The sequence below is a fragment of the Lygodium microphyllum genome, chromosome 16 (genome assembly GCF_053477565.2).
Source record: "Lygodium microphyllum isolate KBCC chromosome 16, Lygodium_microphyllum_v1.1.10, whole genome shotgun sequence".
NCBI lineage: Eukaryota > Viridiplantae > Streptophyta > Polypodiopsida > Schizaeales > Lygodiaceae > Lygodium > Lygodium microphyllum.
The window spans coordinates 18585391-18607965 of record NC_141150.1 but is presented as its reverse complement, the minus strand read 5'-3'; the positions used below and the strand labels follow the sequence as shown (position 1 = coordinate 18607965).

The window sequence follows — 22575 nt, the reverse complement described above, 5'->3', positions numbered from 1 at the left end:
ACCCAAATGCTTCACTAAGTTCAAGAAGGGTGACAGAGTGGTGGTCCTACTAGGAGCAAAGAGGCAAGGCCAGTCCAACGAGCCTATTGAAGGACCTGCCAAGGTCAAGGAAGTCAACCTGGCAGGGGAAGGTGAGAAGCCTCGACCTGTATTCATAGCAGACGACCTGACCAAGGATGAGGAGGAAAGCCTTGTTTCTCTCCTATGAGAGTACATGGACGAGTTTGCCTGGTCTCTAGATGAACTTAAGGGAGTCGACCCTAGGGTTGTGACCCACAACATCCCTATGGTCCCTGACACTGTCCCTATAAAACAATGCCCTTATCCCATAAATCCAAAGCATGCCCATGCAATAAAAGAGGAGATTGATAAACTTATGAGAGCAGGATTCATGTATGAAATAGAGCACATAGACTGGGGATCACTTATAGTGATCGTTATGAAGAAGAACGAAAAGATCCGAGTGTGTGTCAACTACAAGAAAGCCAATGCCTCTATGAAGAGAGATAATTACCCATTGCCATACACCGAGCACATGCTTGAGAGGGTGGCAGGTAAAGAAGCCTACAATTTTCTGGATGGCTTCTTGGGCTACAATCAAGTGCGAGTACATGCTGATGATAGGCACAAGATTGCCTTCGCTATAGAGTGGGGGGTATTCGCCTACATCATTATGCCCTTTGGGATAATGAACTGCCCACAACCTTCCAATGCCTGATGTGCACGATCTTCAAAGACATGCTCAGACGTGAGCTAGAGGTGTTTGTGGACAATCTATGCATACACTCTAGCTGAGTGGAACACTTAGAGAAACTACGGGCAGTCTTTGAACGGTGTTGACTTTATAATCTCTCATTGAACCCCCTGAAGTGCCAATTTTGGGTGAAATACGGATGCATCCTAGGGCACGTGGTGTCCAAGAATGGCATCGCCATTGATTTCTCGAAGATCAAAGTTATTGTCAACTTGCCACCACCCAACAATTATAAGGGCGTTCAATGCTTCTTAGGTCACACAGGGTACTATTGGCGCTTTGTACTGAATTATGAACTAATCGCAAGACCATTGTACAAGCTGCTAATTGTATTCAAGTGGATTGAAGAATGCCAACGTGCTTACAAAGAATTGAAAAAGGCTCTTACCACAGCACCCATCTTACGAGCCCCAAATTGGACCAGAATGTTCCATGTGCATATAGATGCATCTAAGGTTGCCATTGGAGCTGTTCTGTGCCAACCTGGCGAAGAAAACCTTAATTACCCATTGAGCTTTGCTAGCAAGCAGCTCACTGACACAGAGATAAACTATTCCACTACGGAAAGGAAGGGGTTGGCCATGGTGTTTGCCATTAAGAAATTTAGACATTATCTATTGGCCACACCCTTCACCTTTCTTGCTGACCATCAAGCATTGCTCTATCTAGTGAACAAGCCTTGCGCTACAAGACACATTGCATGATGGTTATTGCTTCTTCTAGAGTTTGACTTCTCTGTGGCTATATGCAAAGGGAAATAGCATTACATGATGGCAAATCACATGTCCCGCATACCCATAGGTGAAGCCGTTGGACAAGGCATAATAGACGACCTTCCACATGCGCATCTCTTTGGCTTGTCCCGTGACAAGGAATTACTCAAGGTTGATTTAACACCATACTGGGCTGACGATGTCGTCCACATGCTCAAACACAGTCTACCCAAGAGACCTATCGAGAAGGTTAAGCTTAGGAGGCTTATTGTGAAGGTCCAACCCTATCAACTGATTGCCGACCAACTCTATAGGTTAGGGCAAGACGGGTTGCTATGCAAGTGTGTGTGTGAACATGAGATGCATGACATGTTGATAGAGGCACACACCAGAATCATTGGGGGGCATTTTAGTGGAGACACGACAGCCTGCAAGGTGCTACAGTCTCAACTATGGTGGCCCACGCTATTCCGTGACGCAGCTAGATTTGTCAAGCCCTATGATGAGTGCCAAAGGACCAAGGTCCCCCCATGGAAGGACACAATGGAATTGACCCCTGTAGTAGCATGACAACCTTTCAAGAAATGGGGCATTGACTTCATCGAATCCATTAGTCCTATGGCCCAATATTCACAGGCTTGATATATCATCGTAGCAGCTGACTATTTGATGAAATGGACTGAAGCAAGAGCCACAAGGAAGAATGACACAAGGACCATAGCAAAGTTCTTATGGGTGCACGTCATCTCGAAATTTGGTTGCCCTATTGAGATAGTGAGCGACCAGGGCACCCACTTCATCAATGAGGTGACTGCCCACCTGCTATCAACCTTCTTGATCATCCATAAGAAGTCTTCACCATACTATCCCCAAGCTAATGGCCAGGTAGAATCAACAAATAAGATCCTGGTCAACGTGCTCACAAAGATGGTTTCCACTTCTCGAAGCAACTAGGATAACAAGCTCATGGTAGCTTTATGGGCCTATCGAACAGCCTATAAAACGACTGTGGGACAAATGCCCTTTAGGCTAACATATGGAACCGAGGCTATCTTGCCTTTAGAATTTTTTATCCCTAGATTGAGAATAGTTGTGCAGGAGCATTGGAAAGGGAAGGAGGCTTGGACCAATCATCTTATCGAGTTGGAATGCCTCACTAAAACTAGACTCATCGCCACCCATGCTCTCATTTGTGAAAAGGCATGAAGAAAGATATGGTTTGATAAGCATGTCAAACAACGTGATTTTGAATAGGGCGACCTTGTGTTGTTGTACTCTGTAAAGGGCCATAAGCAGAAAATGAAGTTCCGAGGGTTAGGACCTTTTAGAGTGTGTGCCATCAGTAGGATGGGCAATGTCAAACTTGAAACACTGGAAGGCAAGGGCATAGGCTTTTTCAATGGGAGTTGCATGAAGAAGTACTACCCTCCCACACATCCTTTACATGAGCCCCCTATGATAGAGGCCCCTTTCATTGTCTCCATCGCAACCATCACCGAGATAGAGGATGATGAGGAAGCTATTGCTCCAGCTTATTTATGAATCACGGCCATATCCCAAAAGACACATTCTTTTTATGCTTTGTTCAATGAGGGAGCTGACTTCAATATCCTAACCCATGCTCATTAGACCCTCATTGGTCAACCCCAGTTGCAGCCAACTAACGCTAAACTTAGTCCAATCCTATGCATTCCTTGGGAAGTGTAAAGTCGTTGTCTCTATTGAGTTTGAAAGTTTTCCAAGCATCTTCTATGTGTTGTCCAACATGAAGGATGCAGACAAGGCGTCGCTACTAGGGCACACATTCAAAAAACAAACTCATTGTTACGGTGATTACAACCTATAGCGTATCCACCTCGCCATAGGAAATGTACACGTCATGACAACTTTCAGCAAGGGCAGTGTGGGTCCCTCCAAGACCACCACTCCACCAATAGAGAAGTCCATGCCTAAGGCTAAGGAGGGGGGTCATGATGCGTCACACCCCACTCAGCCCACAAAACACCACCCCTCCAAACCCACTCCTTAGGTTAAGCAACCTACATTTCAATGGGTACCTAAACATCAAGGCAAGCCTTCCCACAATAAGCAAACATGACCCTACAGACCTAGGAACTCTCATGCAAAGCCTAGAAAGTAGCCTAGATGCCAAAGCTGTAAATGCACCCTTAAGCCACGATGGGTCCCCATAACCCTATTACGTGCTCAAGGATACTATGAGGGCAACAGTTGGATCTGGGTGCCCAAGACATCAGTCCTTGAGAACAAACCCCTTACATAGCTTGCGGCCACACCTGCTTCAAGCAACATGTTCACTAAACAACCAGCCATACTTAAGACCCAAGTTGTCAAATCTATGATAACCACAAAGGCCGAAGACCCAAAACATAAGCCCATCTATCAGCCAAAGCCACAACCCGCTGGCTCTAAACTAGCCACTACTGATGCTAGAGCAAAGTCTCTAGAGGCTCGACCAATCAATCCCGTGCAGCCTAACCCACTATGTCTCTCGAGATCTCACAAACCTATCAACTTACGCAGTAGCTAGATGTCCTGCAATCATCTAATGCAACTGACTCTTGCATCCTCAAAGCAGCTCACGATGAAGGTTGCACGTCTTCCAAGCCATAGGACACACAACTAGCCTTCCAAGCGGATGCTCATCCCAAGGAGCAATCTAGCAGGACATCATTGCTAATGCATCCATCTAGTTCTGTTCCACCGCAGCCACCAGCAAGTCTTAGGCCTTCATATGAGCGATGCTCATTTCTTGCTATGGCCAAGGACCTTGTTGCCAATTTAGGTGATGACTTGGTTACTTACATTAAAATGCTGGACAACACATTCATGACCTTCACCCGAAGTTATGAGCAGCTAGACCTTGGCCTTCTTGATGAGCCACTTGCTTCTGAAGTACGTGCTTTACCATGCACCTGGGAAGAATACGAGCTCATGACCATCAAATTCCCCAAGGTTCTAGCTGAGCTTATCGCTAGCGATGAAGTTTCAAAGGAGCAAGCAATCATCGGTAGGATGCTGACCTCATACTGAAATCTTGCCGGCTCTGCATCAATCCAAGAGCTTGAAGAGCTTGTGAGTCTTTCAAACTCTACCTCTTCATTCTTATAGTAATGGTATGCCTTATGCCTCCAATGGGAGTGAAAAGGTTGCCAAATTATGACGAATGCTAAGTAGAGATGCGCAATCAAGAATGCAGAATATGACCCCACGTATGTAGCTCCTACTTCTTTTAGGGTTATGGCCATCCTACGTAACAAACTGCTTGACGACCATTTATTAGCCCATCCTTACATCGACCAAGTCCTTACAGAAGAAGAGCTACACGTTGTTAGCCGCCTCAAATCTGGCGATGTGCTACATGATGTCCTAACGTGTATCACGCAAGCATCCATTAGACTGCATGAACTTGACTGTCATGCCCAATTGGAATACAACCCAAATTTCTACCAGTGTGGCTATTGTCAAATTAAACACACCACACTGTGCTTTAACACCCTTGCCTCATTCTATTCAATCCTAGGAAGAAGGATTTTCATCTTTCCATGAGGGGGAAGGGGTAGGGTGATCAAGAAAACATAACACAAAGGAAAAACATAATGAAGAGTTGAACTACACATAAAAACTTCATAGCAAAGCGCACTTGGAAAATTCATGTCTTTTCTTTCAGTTTTTTATTTCTCAAATTTCACGTTCTCATGCAGCTTTTCTAATTGTTCAATTCTTTCATAATGCCATAATTCAGTCTTGCCTACCCCATCAATACTAATTATGGGTACTATTGCATGGTAAGTACCCACAATGGCAGGACAGGAAAAAGGGGATAAGCTTCCGTTCACGGAAGAAGAACAAGCCAAGTATGGCATAGGTGTGGAGACATGAGGATTTAATCAGTTCACCTTCAAGAACACTCTAAACCTAGACGAAGCCATCCTAGAGGAGCCAGCAGTAAAGCAACTGGTGGACAAGTGTACTCTCCGGAAGTATGTGGAGAAAGTGGGACAAGCGGTGGATTACAGTGCTTGCACAGAGTTCCTGAGGAGTTTTGATGCTCATAGGAACTGTGGCACAATGACAGTAAGAAGAGGGGATGTTGCCCACCAGGTGGACGTGAAGTGGTGGAGAAAGCCCTTGGCTTGGCCCCCAAGGTTGTGAAGCATCATAGAAGAGATGTATATGCCATGCTGGGGATGAACGGGAGTGAGGTGCACACAGTGGATGGAGTAAGTTTGGCAGACCTCCCAAACATGGAAGTAAAGTTGCAAGCAAAGATGGTCCATGCCCTCTTCTCAGGACAGAGATACAATGCTTTGATGAACATGATCAGTGTCCCGGTGTTGAAAAGCATAGCGGCAGGGTCCCCTGAGGAAGTGGATTGGAACGGGTTTGTCATAAAGACCATTGAGACGGTAGCAAAGGCCCTTGCTACAGGTGCAGCAGCAGTTGGAGGAGAGTTCCCAGCCTCTACAGTGAGATCAGACCGCAAGAAGTCCTCTGCCAAGGCTTCTACCATCAGATACGGTGGTGTACTGACGACCAAAATTCATGAGGCCACCAAGGAAGCAGCGGAAATTGAAGAGATAGTAGCACCCTCCCAACCACTACACCATGAGGAAGACAGATCTAGTGAATGCACCGCTAGTGACAGAGAAGATAGTAGCCACCAAGGAAGTAGGGGAAATTGAAGAGATAGTAGCACCCTCCCCACCACTACACCATGAGGAAGATATATCCAGTGAATGCACCGTTAGTGACAGAGAAGAGCCTGAAGCACCATCCACTCAAGCCTGAGCTAGGGCACAAGGAAAGGCAAATACTGCCAAGATCCAAAAACAGAAGAAGGAAAAGTTAAGAAAGGAAGAGAAAGCTGAGTTGAAAAGAGCACAAGAAGAGTCCAAGAGAATGGAGGAGGAACGAAGGAGAAAAGAAGAGGAGGAATTTGAAAGGATCAGAGAAGAGTCAAGAAGAGCCGAGGAGGAGAGGAAGAGAAGAGCTGAAGATGAAGCTGAAGAAATGAGGAGGAAGGAAGCTGCGGATTTGGCAAAGGCAACTCACAGGTCCATGGAAGAGACCCATGGAGGGGGAGAGATGAGCCCATTGAGCCCGCATCATGAGGCTGGAGTTGGTGGCAGTGTAGAAATAGCCCCGGTGGTTGCAGTAAAGGGCAAGGCCCCATTGCACCCCCTCCCCTCTTCCCTTGTGCTACTCCTAACTAAAACCACACCCACCACGACACAGGAGTCAGTGCCAGCTGTGGACACGGCTCAATTAATGGCAATGATACAGCTCCTAGCTAACAAAGTGGTGGAGATTGCCCCCAAAGCAGGAACAGAGAGGCTAGCCGCAGCAGATGCAGAATCACGGCAAGACCTTAAGCGGCAGAAGCTGGAAGTATGAACCACTACGGCCCCTCTCACAGAGTCACCAGCAGGCTACGATGCATATGTGGCTGAACTCCTCACTCAATTGAGCAAGGCTAGAGAGGAAAAGAAAGCAGCCTTGGTAGAGCTGTACATTGAAAAGGAAACCTAGGCAGTTTTGAGGCTCAACGTGTCCAAGTAAGCCGCAAATCATCAAAAAGATCTTAAGTCCCTAAAAGAGCAGTTGAATGCCAAGACCAAGGAAGCTCAAGAGAATGAGGATCATTTGAGGTGAAGATTGGAGGAGGAAGAACAGGATGTACTAGCTCATCTAAAGAGTCAGAAAATGTTAATTCAGCAATATGATGAGCTAATGGAAAGGACCACTTGTTTGGAGAAGCACTGGCAGGAAGAAAGTCAGGAGTTGGAAGAGCAACGTCAAGAGCAAGAGGACACCCTGGCGTTCCAACTGTGGTATGAAATAGAGGAGCAAGGAAGACTAGAAAGAGAGATTCAAGTCCTAGAGCAAGAAAGGTAGGATGCCATAGGAAGAAGCACACAAGAGCACCATTGCAAAACAAGGAAGGAAAACAATAGAAGAGTAACTAAACTGCCGCAATAAGGAGAAGACGCAAATGCTAGACTTAGTGAATGAGTAGCAACATGTGGTAGTGATGATGTCTCAAGAAATGGAGGAGGGAAGGAAAAAGATGGAAGAGAAGGCACGGCAATGGGAGCGGCACAACTTCGAAAGAGTGCGTGGACTAACAGAATGCTTGGCGGCGAGTGAATGCAAAAGAGTGTTTGTGAAATCAAGAGCAGAGGCTGTCGAAGTGTGCTCAGACACTCAGAGACAAGTCTTCTTGAGCACGGTGCTCAATGTCACCCAAGTTGAAGGCAAGGACTCAATGGAAAGGATGAAGAGGAAGTTAGAATTGACATCTCGTGCCTTGAGATACAGCCTTCAAGAACACACCCTTCCAACCAACATAGGTATTACTATGGGACAATAATACAATTACCTATAGTAAGCCAACCTTTCTGTTGACAAGCTCAGGGAACTAGGGTTTGAAGGACAAGTGCAACAACCACCACCTGAAGACCATCCAATGGTAGAGCAAGCCACAGAAGAGGGGCCGGACTTTGAGCAAGAATTCGAGGAAGAACAGCATAGAGAGCCCAGTCCGCCCCTGCCTGAATTTCCATCAGAAGAGCCAGAAGGGGCACAAATTCCTGAACACATGGTAGCAACCCAAAGAAGAAGGCAAGAGCTTGCAGAGCACGCCTAGAGGAGAGCAAGAGCATGGCCACAACAACTCCCTGAAGAGCCCATGCCGATACGCGAGAATCCCCATCCCGTCAATTGGTCTCAGGAGTTGACTATATGGCGACAACAGGAGTTCCAAATACAACCATTTGAGTTGTCCTTTTCTTATCCACGAGCTTTGGATCATATTCTACCCTTGGAGACGATGGCAAGAATCAACAGAATGGCTAATGACCTTGCCAACAGATGGATAGAGGAGAGAAACATTGTAATTACCAGATGGAGGCAGAAACCAGCAGATTATTGGTAGGACAAGGTGAACCAGGTTCCCAAGACCATCCAAGGCTACGAGGCACAGCCGAAGTGGAGGAGGAGGATTTGGGATACCAACTTTGATGCCTCGACTGCTTTCTGCAACTAATTTCCTGAAGAGCGGAACGACCCCATCTACATGCCTTACCCCTGTAGACATGGAGTCGACCATGACAAGAACCTACATGGGCCCCTTGACTTTCCAACAGTCTACAATGTCAATGCACGGACTCCCAAGGGATGCTTGGTTTTTAGATTGGAGGATCACGAGGGATTCACTAGTAGTAATAAGGAGACGTCACCTGGGTGCAAGAAATATATGAAAATACCCCTTATCTACCCCCTATTTATGGAACCTTACCTTATAAAATGTACCTTCCTTCCCTTAAATAACTCCCCTCCCTTACACTCACGTGGTACCATACGGTAAACCCTAGTGGACCCCCTTTGTGGAGGATATCCTTCCATCTATCAACCGCTTCCTTGAGGATTTCTCCTCATGTCCAAACCGGCATTTATAATAACCTGTAATTACCTTAGGCTCATTAAGTTCTTGCTTAAGCAAAAGCATGCAGCTAAGGAAGCCCACCTTCCCCCACTCTTTTTCGATATCAACTTAGGCATTGATAGTCGCACCATGACTAGGCTCGTGATGATGGTGACCTTACTCTCCTCCTTCTACACCAAAATCCTAGAAGACATGAGGGATACCCACTTCATGAGATGTAACCATCCCTTTTAGTCATCAGCACCTCTGAAGGTAAGAGTTAGCATCAAAGAATATCTGCAAAGTTGCACATTTTTTATTAAGTGCTTGAGGCCACCTCTTGGACCATCCAAGGATGATAGAAATATAGCATAAGAACTCTTTTTGTATTCTAGTCGGTAGCCATGATCAATAAGTCATCCAAAAAGAGAGAGAGAGAGAGAGAGAGAAAAGAAAAAGAAAAAGAAAAGAGGCCAGTACCAGGAATGAAAAGAAAGAGGGCACTAGAGGACACAAAGATGCAAGAAAGAGAAAAGTAAAGGTTTGAGCTCCCCATGAAACATCTTGAGTGCCACATTCAGTGCACCTAGGCTTTCCACCTAGCCCCTTCCCCACCTCATACTTAGGGCACATCAAGGGCAGGACTACCAAACTGTCACCCTAAGATCTACACCGCACCCATGATGATGCACGAACTGGGTCCTCAAGTGTGGGACAACACCATGGGCTCAACCCAACTCCCCATTCCACTACCACGTGCACTGCATGCACCACGGAGAGGTAAACACACCCCTTAGGAAGTGCACAACTTTGCCTTGAAAGTTAAGATCGAGCCATATCAAGGAGAAAGAACATCAAACAATGGATCTGCCCCAACACCATTTTCAATTTCAAGGGCAGATCTTTGTCAAGACACCTTTCCAGAGGGGCCAATTCAGCACCATTTTCAATTTCAAGGATGAATCCCTCCAACACCATCCTCAACAAGGGCATGTATACAAACTCAAAAGGCCACCCATCCACCAACACTACCACCTTCCAAGCTACCACCCATCAATGCCATGGGACTAGCACTCGGCTAGGAGGGGGTAATGTTTACTGCAACACCAGCAACAGGAAAAAAGCGAGAAAATAGAAAAATCTGAGAAGCAAGAAAAGGCGTAGGGCAAGCATGGAGAAGGCACCCAAAAGAATAATAAGTCTAAATACCTATGCATCCTTACGCATGGAATAAACCAACCAACTCACTTCCACAACCACTTAGCACCACATAAAGCACAATCACCGCACCTAGGGGTCCTCAAGTTAGGCGTGCCCGGTGGCTTCGGTCGGCCGGCTCCACTCCTAACCCCCTAGTCCTTTTCTGCTTCCCCACTTCATGCTTAGGGTCCATCAAGGGTAGGACATACCTAGGGAGGCCACTCGCCTATGGTTAGACCTGTCACCCTGAGCCGCTCGCATTGCACACTAAGATAGACATCCCCCTCCTTAGGTGGAGCACCACCCCCTGTCCTTCCAAGCACCACCACCGTGGCTACACACCGACTTCGGAGGCCCCTGTCAACATCCGTTACTTCTCCAACCAACCTTACTCCGAAGCTTCCACGAACACCCAAGTCTACATGTTGCCTTGCCCTCACGTCACTACTCCGCCGACCGCCTCTTCAACCACCAACAATCGACAAGAGTACCATGGGACTGAATATAGGCCTAGGGCACGAAGCAAAAAGAGTAGAAAAAGGGACCTTACCACAATGGCCAATAATGTAAAGAAGGATGGGTGCCCATGGGGTTTTAGGGTTTGTATATATAAAGTTCAAAAGTGAATGGAAGCTCATTTTTTGGTGTGTGCCCAACAAGAACTCTTCTCTTCTTGTCTTCTTCTCCTCTCCTTACTTGTGTGTGCTCTTGAGAGAGGGAGTGATTATGAGGGATCAAGGGGGTGAAGCTCTTCATCATCTTCTCTTCTCTTTCCTTCTTTTGCGCGCACGGCTATGGTGGTTGGAGCTTGGAGAAGGAGGAGGCTTGAGTATGCTTAAGCTAGCATCTAGGATCGTGGAGCCACCGGAGTGTGGAAGAGAGGAGGCAACTCATATCGGCATCAAGGTAAGTTCACTACACTCATAGGATCGAGGGCTCGTCGGCTACATGAGAGGTAGCCATTAGTGCTCGAATTGGAACTCTTGAAACAATAAGCGGTCCGTGGGTCTTGGCGATCGAGTGAAAGCTCCCACAAATGCTAATGTGACATGTCATTATTGCGGTAAGAAGGGTCATATACGCCCACAGTGTCATGAATTGCACAATGAGACGCGCAAAGAGAAGGGGAAAGACAAAGTATAGGAAAAGTCCTCTGATTGCAGCATTATGTCTGTGAAATCCAGTGTGAAAATCTAGGAGATAAATGTCATGCAGACTGTTGACTCCGATGGGGAGTACATACTTGCAACTAGTTCTTGTGATGCTACGTTGTTGACCAATGTTCACTCTATGTATGCACAGTGTTGGCTTTAGGATTCTGGTGCTTCATTTCATGTTACACCATGCTGTGAGTGGTTCCACTCCTACCACACTGTCTCTAGTTCAATTCTCTTGGATGACAGGTCACTTGCTATTGTTGGCAATGGGGATGTACGACTGCAGTTCTCTATTGGTAGTACTTTTCTGTTATAGGATGTACGTCATGTACGTGCACTTACACACAGTCTTATGTCTACATGGCAGCTTGATCATGCTAGGTTCCATGTTTCATTTGGGGATTCTCCATGGAAGATCACCCGTGGTAGACTTGTGCTTGCTAGAGGTGCCAAAGCTGGCAGCCTCTATCCTCTTGTATTTGATGGGTCCTCTATTGACCATGTTTTGTTAGTCCATTCCATCCGACATGTATCTCTTTGGCATGCGCGTTTGGGCCATATGTCCTTGAAGGGAATGAAAATGCTTTCTGGTTTGTAGTACTTACCATCCCTTGACTACGCATGTTTTAATTTATCTGAGCATTATCTTTATGGCAGACAGACTATGAATACGCATAAGAAGTCTGGTAGGACATGCATGAGTGAGCCCCTGGCATTGGTACATTTAGATGCCTGTGGGCACATGCCCTATCAGTCTATGGGTGTTGCAAAGTATTTTGTGACGTTCATTTCGTGTAAAGTCTGGGCTTACCCCATTAAGCTTAAGTAAGATGTCTTGGCTGTATTTCAAAGATGGCTTGCATTGATTGAGAACCAAACTGGGCATAGACTAAAATGCCTTAGGACTGACAATGGGAGAGAATATGTGTCACGTGCTTTTGAGCAACTATGTGATAAGAGGGGTATTAAGCATCAGTTAATCGCCGCCTATACTATGGTTTGGCTTAATACCCCTCTTGTCACATAGTTTGGCTGAGCGGATGAATAGAACCATCCATGAGTGTGTACGCAATATGCTTAGCGATGTAGGCTTACCACAGAGCTTTTGGGTTGAGGCAGTTAGTAAAACTGTGCATGTCATAAATAGATCACCTTCTAGTGGTTTGGATTTCCAGGTTGCAGAGGAGGTATGGACTGGGAAACGTCCATCTTATACGCATCTATGTGTCTTTAAATGTGAGGCATTCTGCCATGTACCCGAAGAAAAGTGTAATAAGTTGGATCCTAAGAGTGTCAAATGCATTTTCCTTGGCTATGGAGATGCATATAAGATGGGATGTCGCCTCTAGGATCCGCAAGCGCGGAAAGTCATCCACAACCATGACGTAGTCTTCCATGAAGACAATATGCATAGACAGCTTGAGAAGGTGGTAGCGATACGCATGGTTATATTCCAAGAGGAGCCATATGCTCCTGCACAGCTAGTTAGACAACCTACAGCAGTAGTTTGTACACATGGCCAGGGTGTTGGGTAGCCACGCAGCAAAGCCTGCAGTGAGATGGTCTACTAGAGATAGACGTCCACCTGATTGATTTGAGCCCTCGATGCATTATGTCTTGGTTATAGATGCAGTAGAGCCTCTCACCTATGATGAGACTATGCATAGGGGTGACAATCACTCCTGGGAGAGGGCTATGCAGTCTGAGATAGGCTCCTTGCATAAGAATATGACTTGGGATTTGGTTGCATTGCCTCGGGGCAAAAAGGCTTTGCTATGCAAATGGGTGTACAAGCTGAAAAGCACCCTTGGAAACCCCAAGCCGGCTTATAAGGCAAGACTTGTCACTAAGGGTTTTAAACAAGAGCATGCAGTTGACTTTGATGAAGTCTTTTCTCTTATGGTCAAGATGACCACCCTACACTTGGTTTTGGCCTTAGTCGCACAGCTTGACTTGGACATGTATCAAATGGATGTCAAGACTGCATTCTTACATGGGGATTTGCATGATGAGATTTACATGGAGCAGCCTAAGGGCTTTGCAAAACAACCTAGTAGGGAGCACCTAGTATGCAAGTTGAAGAAAAGTCTTTATGGCTTAAAGCAAGCACCTAGGGACTGGTATCATAAGATTGATGCCTTTATGTAGTCACAGGGCTATAGTAGGAGTGCTATGGATCCATGTCTTTACACGAAGTAAGCTTGTGATGGCTCATTGCTTATTTTGGTACTTTATGTGGATGATATGATGATAGCAGGAAAAGCTCGTGATGAGCTGGATGCTCTTAAATCTCAGCTGAAGAAGAGCTTTGAGATGAAGGATTTAGGACAAGCCTCTCACATTCTTGGTATGTGCATTAAGCATGACAGGAATCAGGGACTACTCTACCTCTCACAAAGAAAGCACATTCATAAAGTCCTTGAGCATTTCCACATGCAGGACGTGAAGCCTATTGGTTGTCCATTACCTTCTTATGTGAAGGTTTCACAGGCCAATTGTCCATAGACAGATGAGCAGAGGGTCGAGATGGCCAAGATCCCTTATGCATCAATCGTGGACAGTTTGATATATGCCATGATAGCCACTCGTCCAGATATTACCTTTGCAGTTGGTGTTGTGGCACGATGTATGGCTACACCTGGCAAGAAGCATTGGGATGTCGTGAAGGGTATCATGAGATACATGAAAGGCATAACAGATATGTGTATTTGCTATGGTAGCAGGATACAGGAGTTGTGGGGTACACCGACTCTGATCATGCAGGACATGCAGATAGTAGGAAGTCCACTTCTGGCTATGTTTTCACCTATGTCGAAGGTGTTGTCTCTTGGATATCTAGGGTTCAGAAGTGTACGGCTCTATCTACCAAGTATGTTGTAGCCTGCAAGGAGGCCATATGGTTAGGCCATTTGGTTCATGACCTTGGGATTGCTGTTATATCTACGCTGCATTCAGATTCTATGAATGCTATTCAGCTAGCCAAAAATCCGATCTTCCATACAAAGACAAAACACATTGAGGTGAGGTATCACTTCATACGTGAGGTTGTAGAGGACAAGTCTATTGACCTTGTCAAGATCTCCATTGATGAAAATCTTGCAAATCTGCTCACAAAAAGCCTCACTACTGAGTGCTTTGCCTTCCTCAAGAGATTGATGGGCATTGGATGAGATTATGTTTTTCCTCATCCTGTTGTACATGTGTACATTATATTATCTTTTCTTTTTCTTTTCACTCCTCATTTGAGCAAATTCGCCTTTAAATGAGAGGTTGTTGGGGGTAAAGGCACATCTACCTAGCCGCCCATGTATTACTACACTGACAATACCTGCCACTGCACATTGCAGGTGGCGGGCACTCATCACTGTCACTTTATTCTTTATTATTTTAGTGACAATTTGAATAAAGGAAGGCTTGGTCACACATTGTGATTGTTGGAGTTCCCATTTGTGTGTCTCTCTCTCTTCTTGCTCTTGCTCTCCGCCATAGCTCACTTCCAAGCAAGATTCGATCCTTCTCACCTTTCAAGATGACTATCCCATGCTTAGTCTTGGCCTTGGTTGCTTAGTTCTATTTGGATATTTAACAAATGGATATTAAGACGGCTTTTCTATATGGGAATCTGCATGAGGACATTTATATGTAGTGGCCTAAGGGCTTTGTAAGAAAGGCAGGGAACACTGAGTGTGCTAATTAAAGAAGAGTCTTTAGGGCTTAAATAGACACTTAGGAAGTAGTACCATAAGTTTGATACTTTTATGCATTCACAAGGGTATTTTCGTAGTGATACGAATCCATGTTTATATACAAAAAAGGCCAGTGATGGTGGCCTTATTAACTTGGTGCTTTATATTAATGATAAACTTATAAATGGGAGTGCTCATGCTGAGCTAAATGCTTTAAAGACTCAACTTAAGAAAAGCTTTAAGATGAAGGATGTGGAATAGACCTTACATATACTTGGTATGTGCATTACACATAATCACTCTAAGGGATTTCTCTACTTATCTTAGAATGAGTACACACACAAAAGTGATCCCATATACAAGATAATAAGCCTATTAGATGTCCTTTACCTTCTTATATGAAGGTTAGTAAGGCTAATTGCTAGTAGTCCGATGATGAGAAGGTCAAGATAGCCAAGGTTCCATATGCATGTGCAATGGGTAGTTTGATGTATGCTATGATAGCCACTTGTCCTAACATACATTTGCAGTGGGAGTTATGGCACCTTATACAGCTACACCTAGCAGGCAACACCAAGATGGTGTGAAGGGTATCATGAGATATTAGAACGGCACAATAGATAAGTTTGATGTTTTTATGCATTTACAAGGGTATTCTCGTAGTGATATGGATCCATGTTTATATATGAAAGAGGCACATGATGGTAGCCTTATTATCTTGGTGCTTTATGTTGATGATAAATTTATAAATGGAAGTACTCATGTTGAGCTAGATGCTTTAAAAAAGACTCGGCTTAAGAAAAGATTTGAGATGAAGAACATGGAACAAACCTCACACATACTTGGTACACGTATTACACACAATCACTCTAAGGGACTTCTCTACTTGTCCTAGAACGAGTACACACACAGCGTACTTGAGTGATTCCATAAGCAAGATGGTAAGCCTATTAACTGTCATTTATCGTCTTATATGAAGGTTAGTTAGGCCGATTATCATAGTCTAATCATGCGAGGGTGAGATGTTCAAGGTTCCATATATATCTGCAATGGGTAGTTTGATGTATGCTATAATAGCCACTCGTCCTAACATAGCATTTATAGTGGGAATTATGGTACGTTATATGGCTACAGTTGGCAAGTAACATCTGGATGTCATGAAGGGTATCATGAGATACCTAAATGATACAATAGATATGTGCATTTGATATAATACCTAGAATACAGGAATCGTGGGTTACATTGACTTAAATTATGTAGAATATGCAGACAATAGGAAGTCCACCTCTAGGTATATACGTTATCTATTTTGGAGGTGCTATCTCTTGGATGTCTAGGGTGCAAAAATACATGGGCTTGTTTACTATTAAGGCTAAGTATATTGCAACATTGAGGCTAGTAAGGAGGTCCGATGGTTAGGTTGCCTAGTTGAAAATCTTGGTATGACAATGATTCCTACACTACATTCGAATTCAATGAGTGCATGTTATGAGCATGGCAAGTGCTCTTTGAGAGCAAGAAGATTGCTCTCACAACTTACAAGAGAAGAACTTGAAAGAGAAATTGAACTCAAACTTGATTGCGAGATAACTTGATTACAAGATAATGCTCACAAGAGGGTGGCTTGATTACAAGACAAGACTCGATACAATACAAGACTAGAACAAGACAAGAATCGAAAGAGGACTTACCTCATAGGAGTATCACAACTGGTATTGGTGGCAAGACTAAAGGCCTTGTAATCCAAGATCCCTATTTATACCAGAATTGAGGAGATTAAAGGGAAGCTTCTAGATGATGAAATAATTGGCGACATAAGCATCATTGATATAAGTGATGACATAAGCAATGTTAATGTAACTGTTGATGCAAGTCTCTTTTAGAACTTTTCAAAGAATTATCTAAAATCTTCTTAAAATCATCTAGTACTTTGTCGGATCTTTTATAATATTCTGGAATCTTCTAAACTTCATGGTACCAACTTGCATACAAACCAAAAGTTATCCTTTTGAGTGTTCATTACATTTACCCCCTTCTAGCACCGAGTTCCAAGAGGGGTAGTGGTGTGCTTTTAAATAGGTGGGTGCTGAAGATGAAATTTGCAAACCTTAACTAGAGCTCTTTGAAGATGTGAAGCTTGTTTCCACATTCATTCACTTGCATCGTAGCCCTTCCAATGGACAAGATACTGTAATCTGCCTCTTAAAATTCTCGAATCCAGGTTTTTATCTACTTTATATTCTTGATGATCTTCAATTATGATTGGAGGTGATGGCTTTGGTATTCTTCCAAGGATACTGGATATATGAGATGGCTCCAAGAGAGAAACATGGAATATAATAGGGATTTTCATGGATGGGAGAAACTAAAGATGATACGTGATCGGATTTACTTGGCCACGAATCTTGAAGGGCCCAAGTCATTGATAATCTAATTTTTAGAGGAGGCGAGAAGAACATAGATCATGTGGAAGAAGCCGAACTTGATCTCCAATTTTGTATGATGAGTGTTGCATGCGACACTGATGTGCATTTCTCTTATATTTCTGTTGAGCTTGTTTGATATGTGCTTGCAACTCATTATGAATATCAAAGAGGTGTTGAGCTAAGCCTCTAGTAGCTAGATTCTTCTCCTGTGATATGACATGATTGTCTATCCTTGGGTGTTGACCATAATTATAGCAAAGAATGGTGTGAATTGAATGGAGGCATGGGAGGAATTAGTGTATATAAACTCAGTAAGGGATACTAGATCCAGCCAATTGTCTTGATGATAGTTGATTGTGCATCTAAGGTACTGTTCCAAGACTTGATTCATTCTTTCTGAAATTTGAAAGGTATGTCGAGGACGTACCCAAGGTTTGAACTTGGATGCATATGTACATCTCCATATACTCAAAAAGATACCTCGAGGATGTAACCGAGGTTTAAACTCACGTACCTATGTACACACACACCCACATACTCAAACCACTTGGGCTACGACCGATTGCCGCCAACTAGTTTTTTGAAGATCCAGCTGGGGGAAATACACTAAAAGACGTTTTGGAGTGAACACTGGTGTAAACGTGGACGTGTAAACACACGTCAAAGTTTATCAACGTTCAACTCGCTTTCAAAATGCCGTTGTCGAAGCGGCTTGCATCGTTTTTGAAGTCCAGGCCTGTTAGTGTTTGTTGTGTCGAAGGAAATAATCACCTGCTGAGAGAAATGGTGAAGACTCGCTCTGGCACTGCGTATGTCTCCTTTTCTGAGGAACCAGGCAAGCTACCGGGCCCTGCCGCTCCTTGCAACGGTAACATCGGACGAAGATCCAAACGCCAGAATGGGAGACGCAGGCATCTCACCATGCGGAGGAGGAGGACGTCGCGGCAGAAGAATCGGCATGAGAGAACCCGGCAGCAGGAGGCCATACTTAAAGAACTGGAGGAAGAAACCGTTGTTGAAGGTCGCATGTCCGTAGAGGCCGTACAGAGGCAAGTGCCTTCCAGGATATGCCGGCAGAAGTGCCTGCAACAGTTTCCATCCTGCGAATCTGTCAAACTTGAGACGGAAGAAGCTACAGTTCATAGTCCTAGCGGTTTTGGTAACGACGTACGCTCTGCAGGTCGAAATGTGAAAAATCACAAGTTGAACAGGCGAACGACCTCTACCAAGGACAAGAAACTATGTAGTCAGAAAGGTAGACAGGAATACGTCGAGGAGGTTCAGACGAGACATGGCCTGTACAGCGACCATGAAATAGATCGTAAACTTAAGCATGTTGTCGTTGGAGTCGAATCTGCAGGCTTCAAAGGACAGGAGCATGGTGCATTCAAAAAGAGCCGGGCAGTTCTTGACAGGGATGCAAGAGGGTGCTTCAGACCAAAACTCCAATCCGATGACAACGAAGGATGCTCTACAGATAACAGTCCAAATAATAATGGATTGATGGAAGCTGGAAAGCCTGAACTCTGCTGGAGTACAGAGCAAGACACAGCATTGCAAAATGCATACCTACTCGTTAGGCCTGCTTCTAACTTTTGGTACGAGGTATCTAAAAAGGTAATCTCACGACCTAGAATTTCTTCTCGGTCTAGATTTTCCTTCCCTTGTCTGCATCATTAGTATTGGTTAAAAGCTTAAGGTCTGCACTGTAATCACCTTCCATGTGAATTGAAATTTAGGTTTTCCTATGTCAAGCTGTCATACTGACTACAATTTGTAAACACGTGTCAAAAGGATAGAAGCAGAAAGTCTCATCTCTCTACATGTCTTTATTTTTACAAGGAAGAAGTTCATGTTTCTGATTCCGGATTGACAAATATTTCACTGGGAATGTGATTTTCATATGGCGTGAGGGTGATCGTAGGTTCTGTCGGTGATCAGTTCAAGAGATTGGGGTTACTTTTTCTCAAATTAGTGAGTAAAGGCTTCAAACATTTATAAGAAGTTTGCTAAGACAACTTTGCCAATTTTGTAGCGTGCACAGTTGAAAGGTTGGTGGTTTGCAACCTCATGATGGCTGCTGTTAGACTGACATTCACCAGACCTTTGAATATGTGCGCATGTTTCCTAATGCTTAGCCCTTGGTGTTGGGAGTCAAGAGCTTCAATGTCTCCAATCAGAACATTCTCTTAGCATTTACAGAAGTACCATATTGAATGGCAGTTTCCTGTCCGTAAATTGTTCTGTTGCTGACAGTCCAGAGCTATCTTTATGCAGGTCCCTGGCAAGACAGCAAAGGAGTGTTTTGACAGGTTTTATTCAGCCTACCCTACACCCCCTGTTACACAACCACGCTCCCGCAAGGCTGCTGCAGATTCTCCAATAAGATCCATAGCATTTTCTTCCCCTTTGTCTGCAGTAAGTTCAAGGAAGCACTTTGGCAGAGGCAAGCAAGGGCTTTTGAAAGCACACAAGACAGTGCGTCACATCCTCCGCAAGCAGCGAGTTGCAGATGGGAACTATGAAACTGATGTTTTTGCTTCTGTTGAACAGACTGATACACTGTCCCCTCTTCCTGTTCTCCAAGACTGTACAAATCTGATTCTTTCACCATTACCTGGTCCGGCTAGTCATTTTGCAAGCTCTATTGTGACACCCAATCGGATGCCAATATCTTCTAAGCAGACAGGGCTTGAATCTCAGATCCTGAGCCCCGAAGTACTAAAACAGGAAAGCAATCCTGGCAGGCTGGACAAGTATCTTGACATGCTGCATTTGAGACGGGCAGACAAGCAAAAGAGATCATTGGATAAAGGCACATCCCGAGAAAAGCTCACAGCATCGGACAACAGTGGCTCAAGAATGACACATACCGTATCTACTGCCAGAGAAGCTATTCTTAGTGATGCTGAGGCCATGCTGAGGAGAGTGCTGCAACAACAAATTCCCATGACAGAGGATGCAAGTCAGGCATTTGATGATGATGACGACAATGAGGAAGAAGAATTGTCTGCCATGTTGGAAGTGTGAAGGGTACATCATGTACTTTAGATCCATTGTTAGTGCCTTATTAACAATTCAAAAACAAACAAGGCCCTGTACCTAACATTTGCATCCTACCAATCATTTTCAGGAGAAATCAAGAAGGGGTCTCTCAAAAGTTCTCGCTAGTTGATACTTCAAGCTTGTCGAGGCAAAATGCAATAGGTAGATGACACATTAAGTTCAGGGCATGTACAACAGTATTGCTTACATCTTCACCTGTTATAGACACGTACAGCTGCCCTTGTAGAACTAACAGAATTTGTTGAGGCATGTGCAACAGTCTTGCAAACATCTGAAGCTCTTACGGGCAAGAACAATTGCTTTCATAGAACTAACAAATCATTCATATAATTTCTTAACGAAAGACTAAATAGCTGGCACCAATAGTTTCAACAATGGCTTCACTGAAATCAACTACTGTTTCCGTGTTCTCGTTGGGGTATATCTGAAACATTGCTCAGGATAAACGTTGCATTTTCACTAGCCACAATCAGTACATTTTGAAGGTCTTTGTGTTGGCCTTTTGTCTGATGTTGATACTTGGTACTAAAGCCAAACAGACAGTGGTTTGTGATCACAGCTGAATTCAGTGATTTAAGCTTTCATTTCAGGGTATCGCATGCACGACATGCATCTTACTGATCCTTTTTAGGAGTGTATAATAATATATAGATGAGGAAGGGTTTTTGAACAATGTTAGCTAGTTGGCTCTAACAGAGTCATTAATTTGCGAATGTACAGATTGAATAAAAGTTGAACATGCGGATTTTTCTCTCACCTTGGTCACACGGTCCCATACCCTTATTAGGGTCCGATAGTTCATGTTGTTGTGGACCAAAAACAAAAAATCGCCCCTTTACCCATAACTTGAGCCAGCCTAACGGAGAACCTTTGACGCCTAATGTAGCAGTTGCATGTCACAACCTCCCGGGGTCGTTTGAGAATTGGTATCTTTGTTTTCTTGTCGATTCCCTGTTTATGGAGGAGGGGATAAAGACGTGGTTCCATGCTCGTGGTGTGATCCTTTTGATCACAACACTTTGCTTGCGTCACTTTTTTTGCTCTTTGTGTGATTTCTTTGTAGATTTTGCGTGGAGGTTTTAGAGAATCTTGCACGTGTAAGGTGGATTGTTGGAACAGAGCGCCTTGATATCCGTGCAGGTAGGATGGAATGCTCCTTGAATGTTTACATACTATGAATCCCATTGTGCTTGCTAAGTGAAGCGCTTTTGCAAAATGGGTGATTCTAATTTTCATAGGCTATCCAAATCATCTAAGCCATTCTGTGTGGGTAGCAAGAAGTAGCTCACAGTTGCCCTTTCTTCTTCAAAGGCGGAGCATAGAGCAGTGTCTTCTACCCACTCATAGGGTACTGTCTTTCATAGGATATTGCACCCAAAGTAAAGCAATATCTTGTCATTGACCTTCGTTAGTCAACATTTCCAGCCCAATCTAAAACCCTCTAGTAAGAACCAAATCCAAATCTCTAGTACCTGTTGGATAATGAATACCAAGATCATGGGTTCCCCTTAGGACCATAAAATCCTCATAGCAACCTTCCTATGAGCAAGCTTGAGTTCACATATTAACCTAGCAAGCAAACCTGTAGGAAAGTATAGATGAATGCAAGTGTTAAGGAGCCATATCGATGATCCAATCAATTGTGCATAGTGGGTAGTATTTGTTATTGCATCGGCCATAGTCTTCTAGTTCATATCCATAGGAGTAGGAATAGCCTTGTATCTCTCCATCTCAAATGTAGTTAAAAGCTCATGCACATATCATTGTTGGGAGATGAAAATCCCCCTTAGAGTTTGCCAAATCTCATGATCTTAAAAGAAATGGAGAAGACCCATATCCATTACACGAACACCTCGTCTAGTGCTTCCTTTGTCTACTTGACCTTCTAAGCATAATCAACTGTCAAGATAAGATCATCCATATAAATGATGAGCAATGCCTATCCTCCAGCCGTATGGACATATAACTGGGGATTGGAAGAGGAATGTTGATACCCTAACTTCTCTTGGAGAAACGAGTCTATCTTCTCGTTCTAAGCACATGGAGCTGGTTTGAGATCATAAAGGGTCTTTTTCAACCTGCACACCTTGCAATTGAATGAGAAAAGGCCATGATGCATACCTTGTGCT

General features: G+C 44.2%; 1 protein-coding gene across 1 annotated transcript; it reads left to right on the top strand.

Annotated features, from left to right (window-relative positions):
- The first annotated feature begins 18089 nt into the window (after positions 1-18089).
- LOC148022583 (Homeodomain-like superfamily protein) lies at positions 18090-20892 on the top strand. The gene is made up of 2 exons (XM_087695538.1): positions 18090-18997; positions 19658-20892. Exons 1-2 carry the CDS (start codon positions 18164-18166, stop codon positions 20408-20410), a joined length of 1587 nt encoding a protein of 528 aa, XP_087551664.1. The 5' UTR covers positions 18090-18163; the 3' UTR covers positions 20411-20892.
- The last annotated feature ends 1683 nt before the right edge of the window (positions 20893-22575 follow it).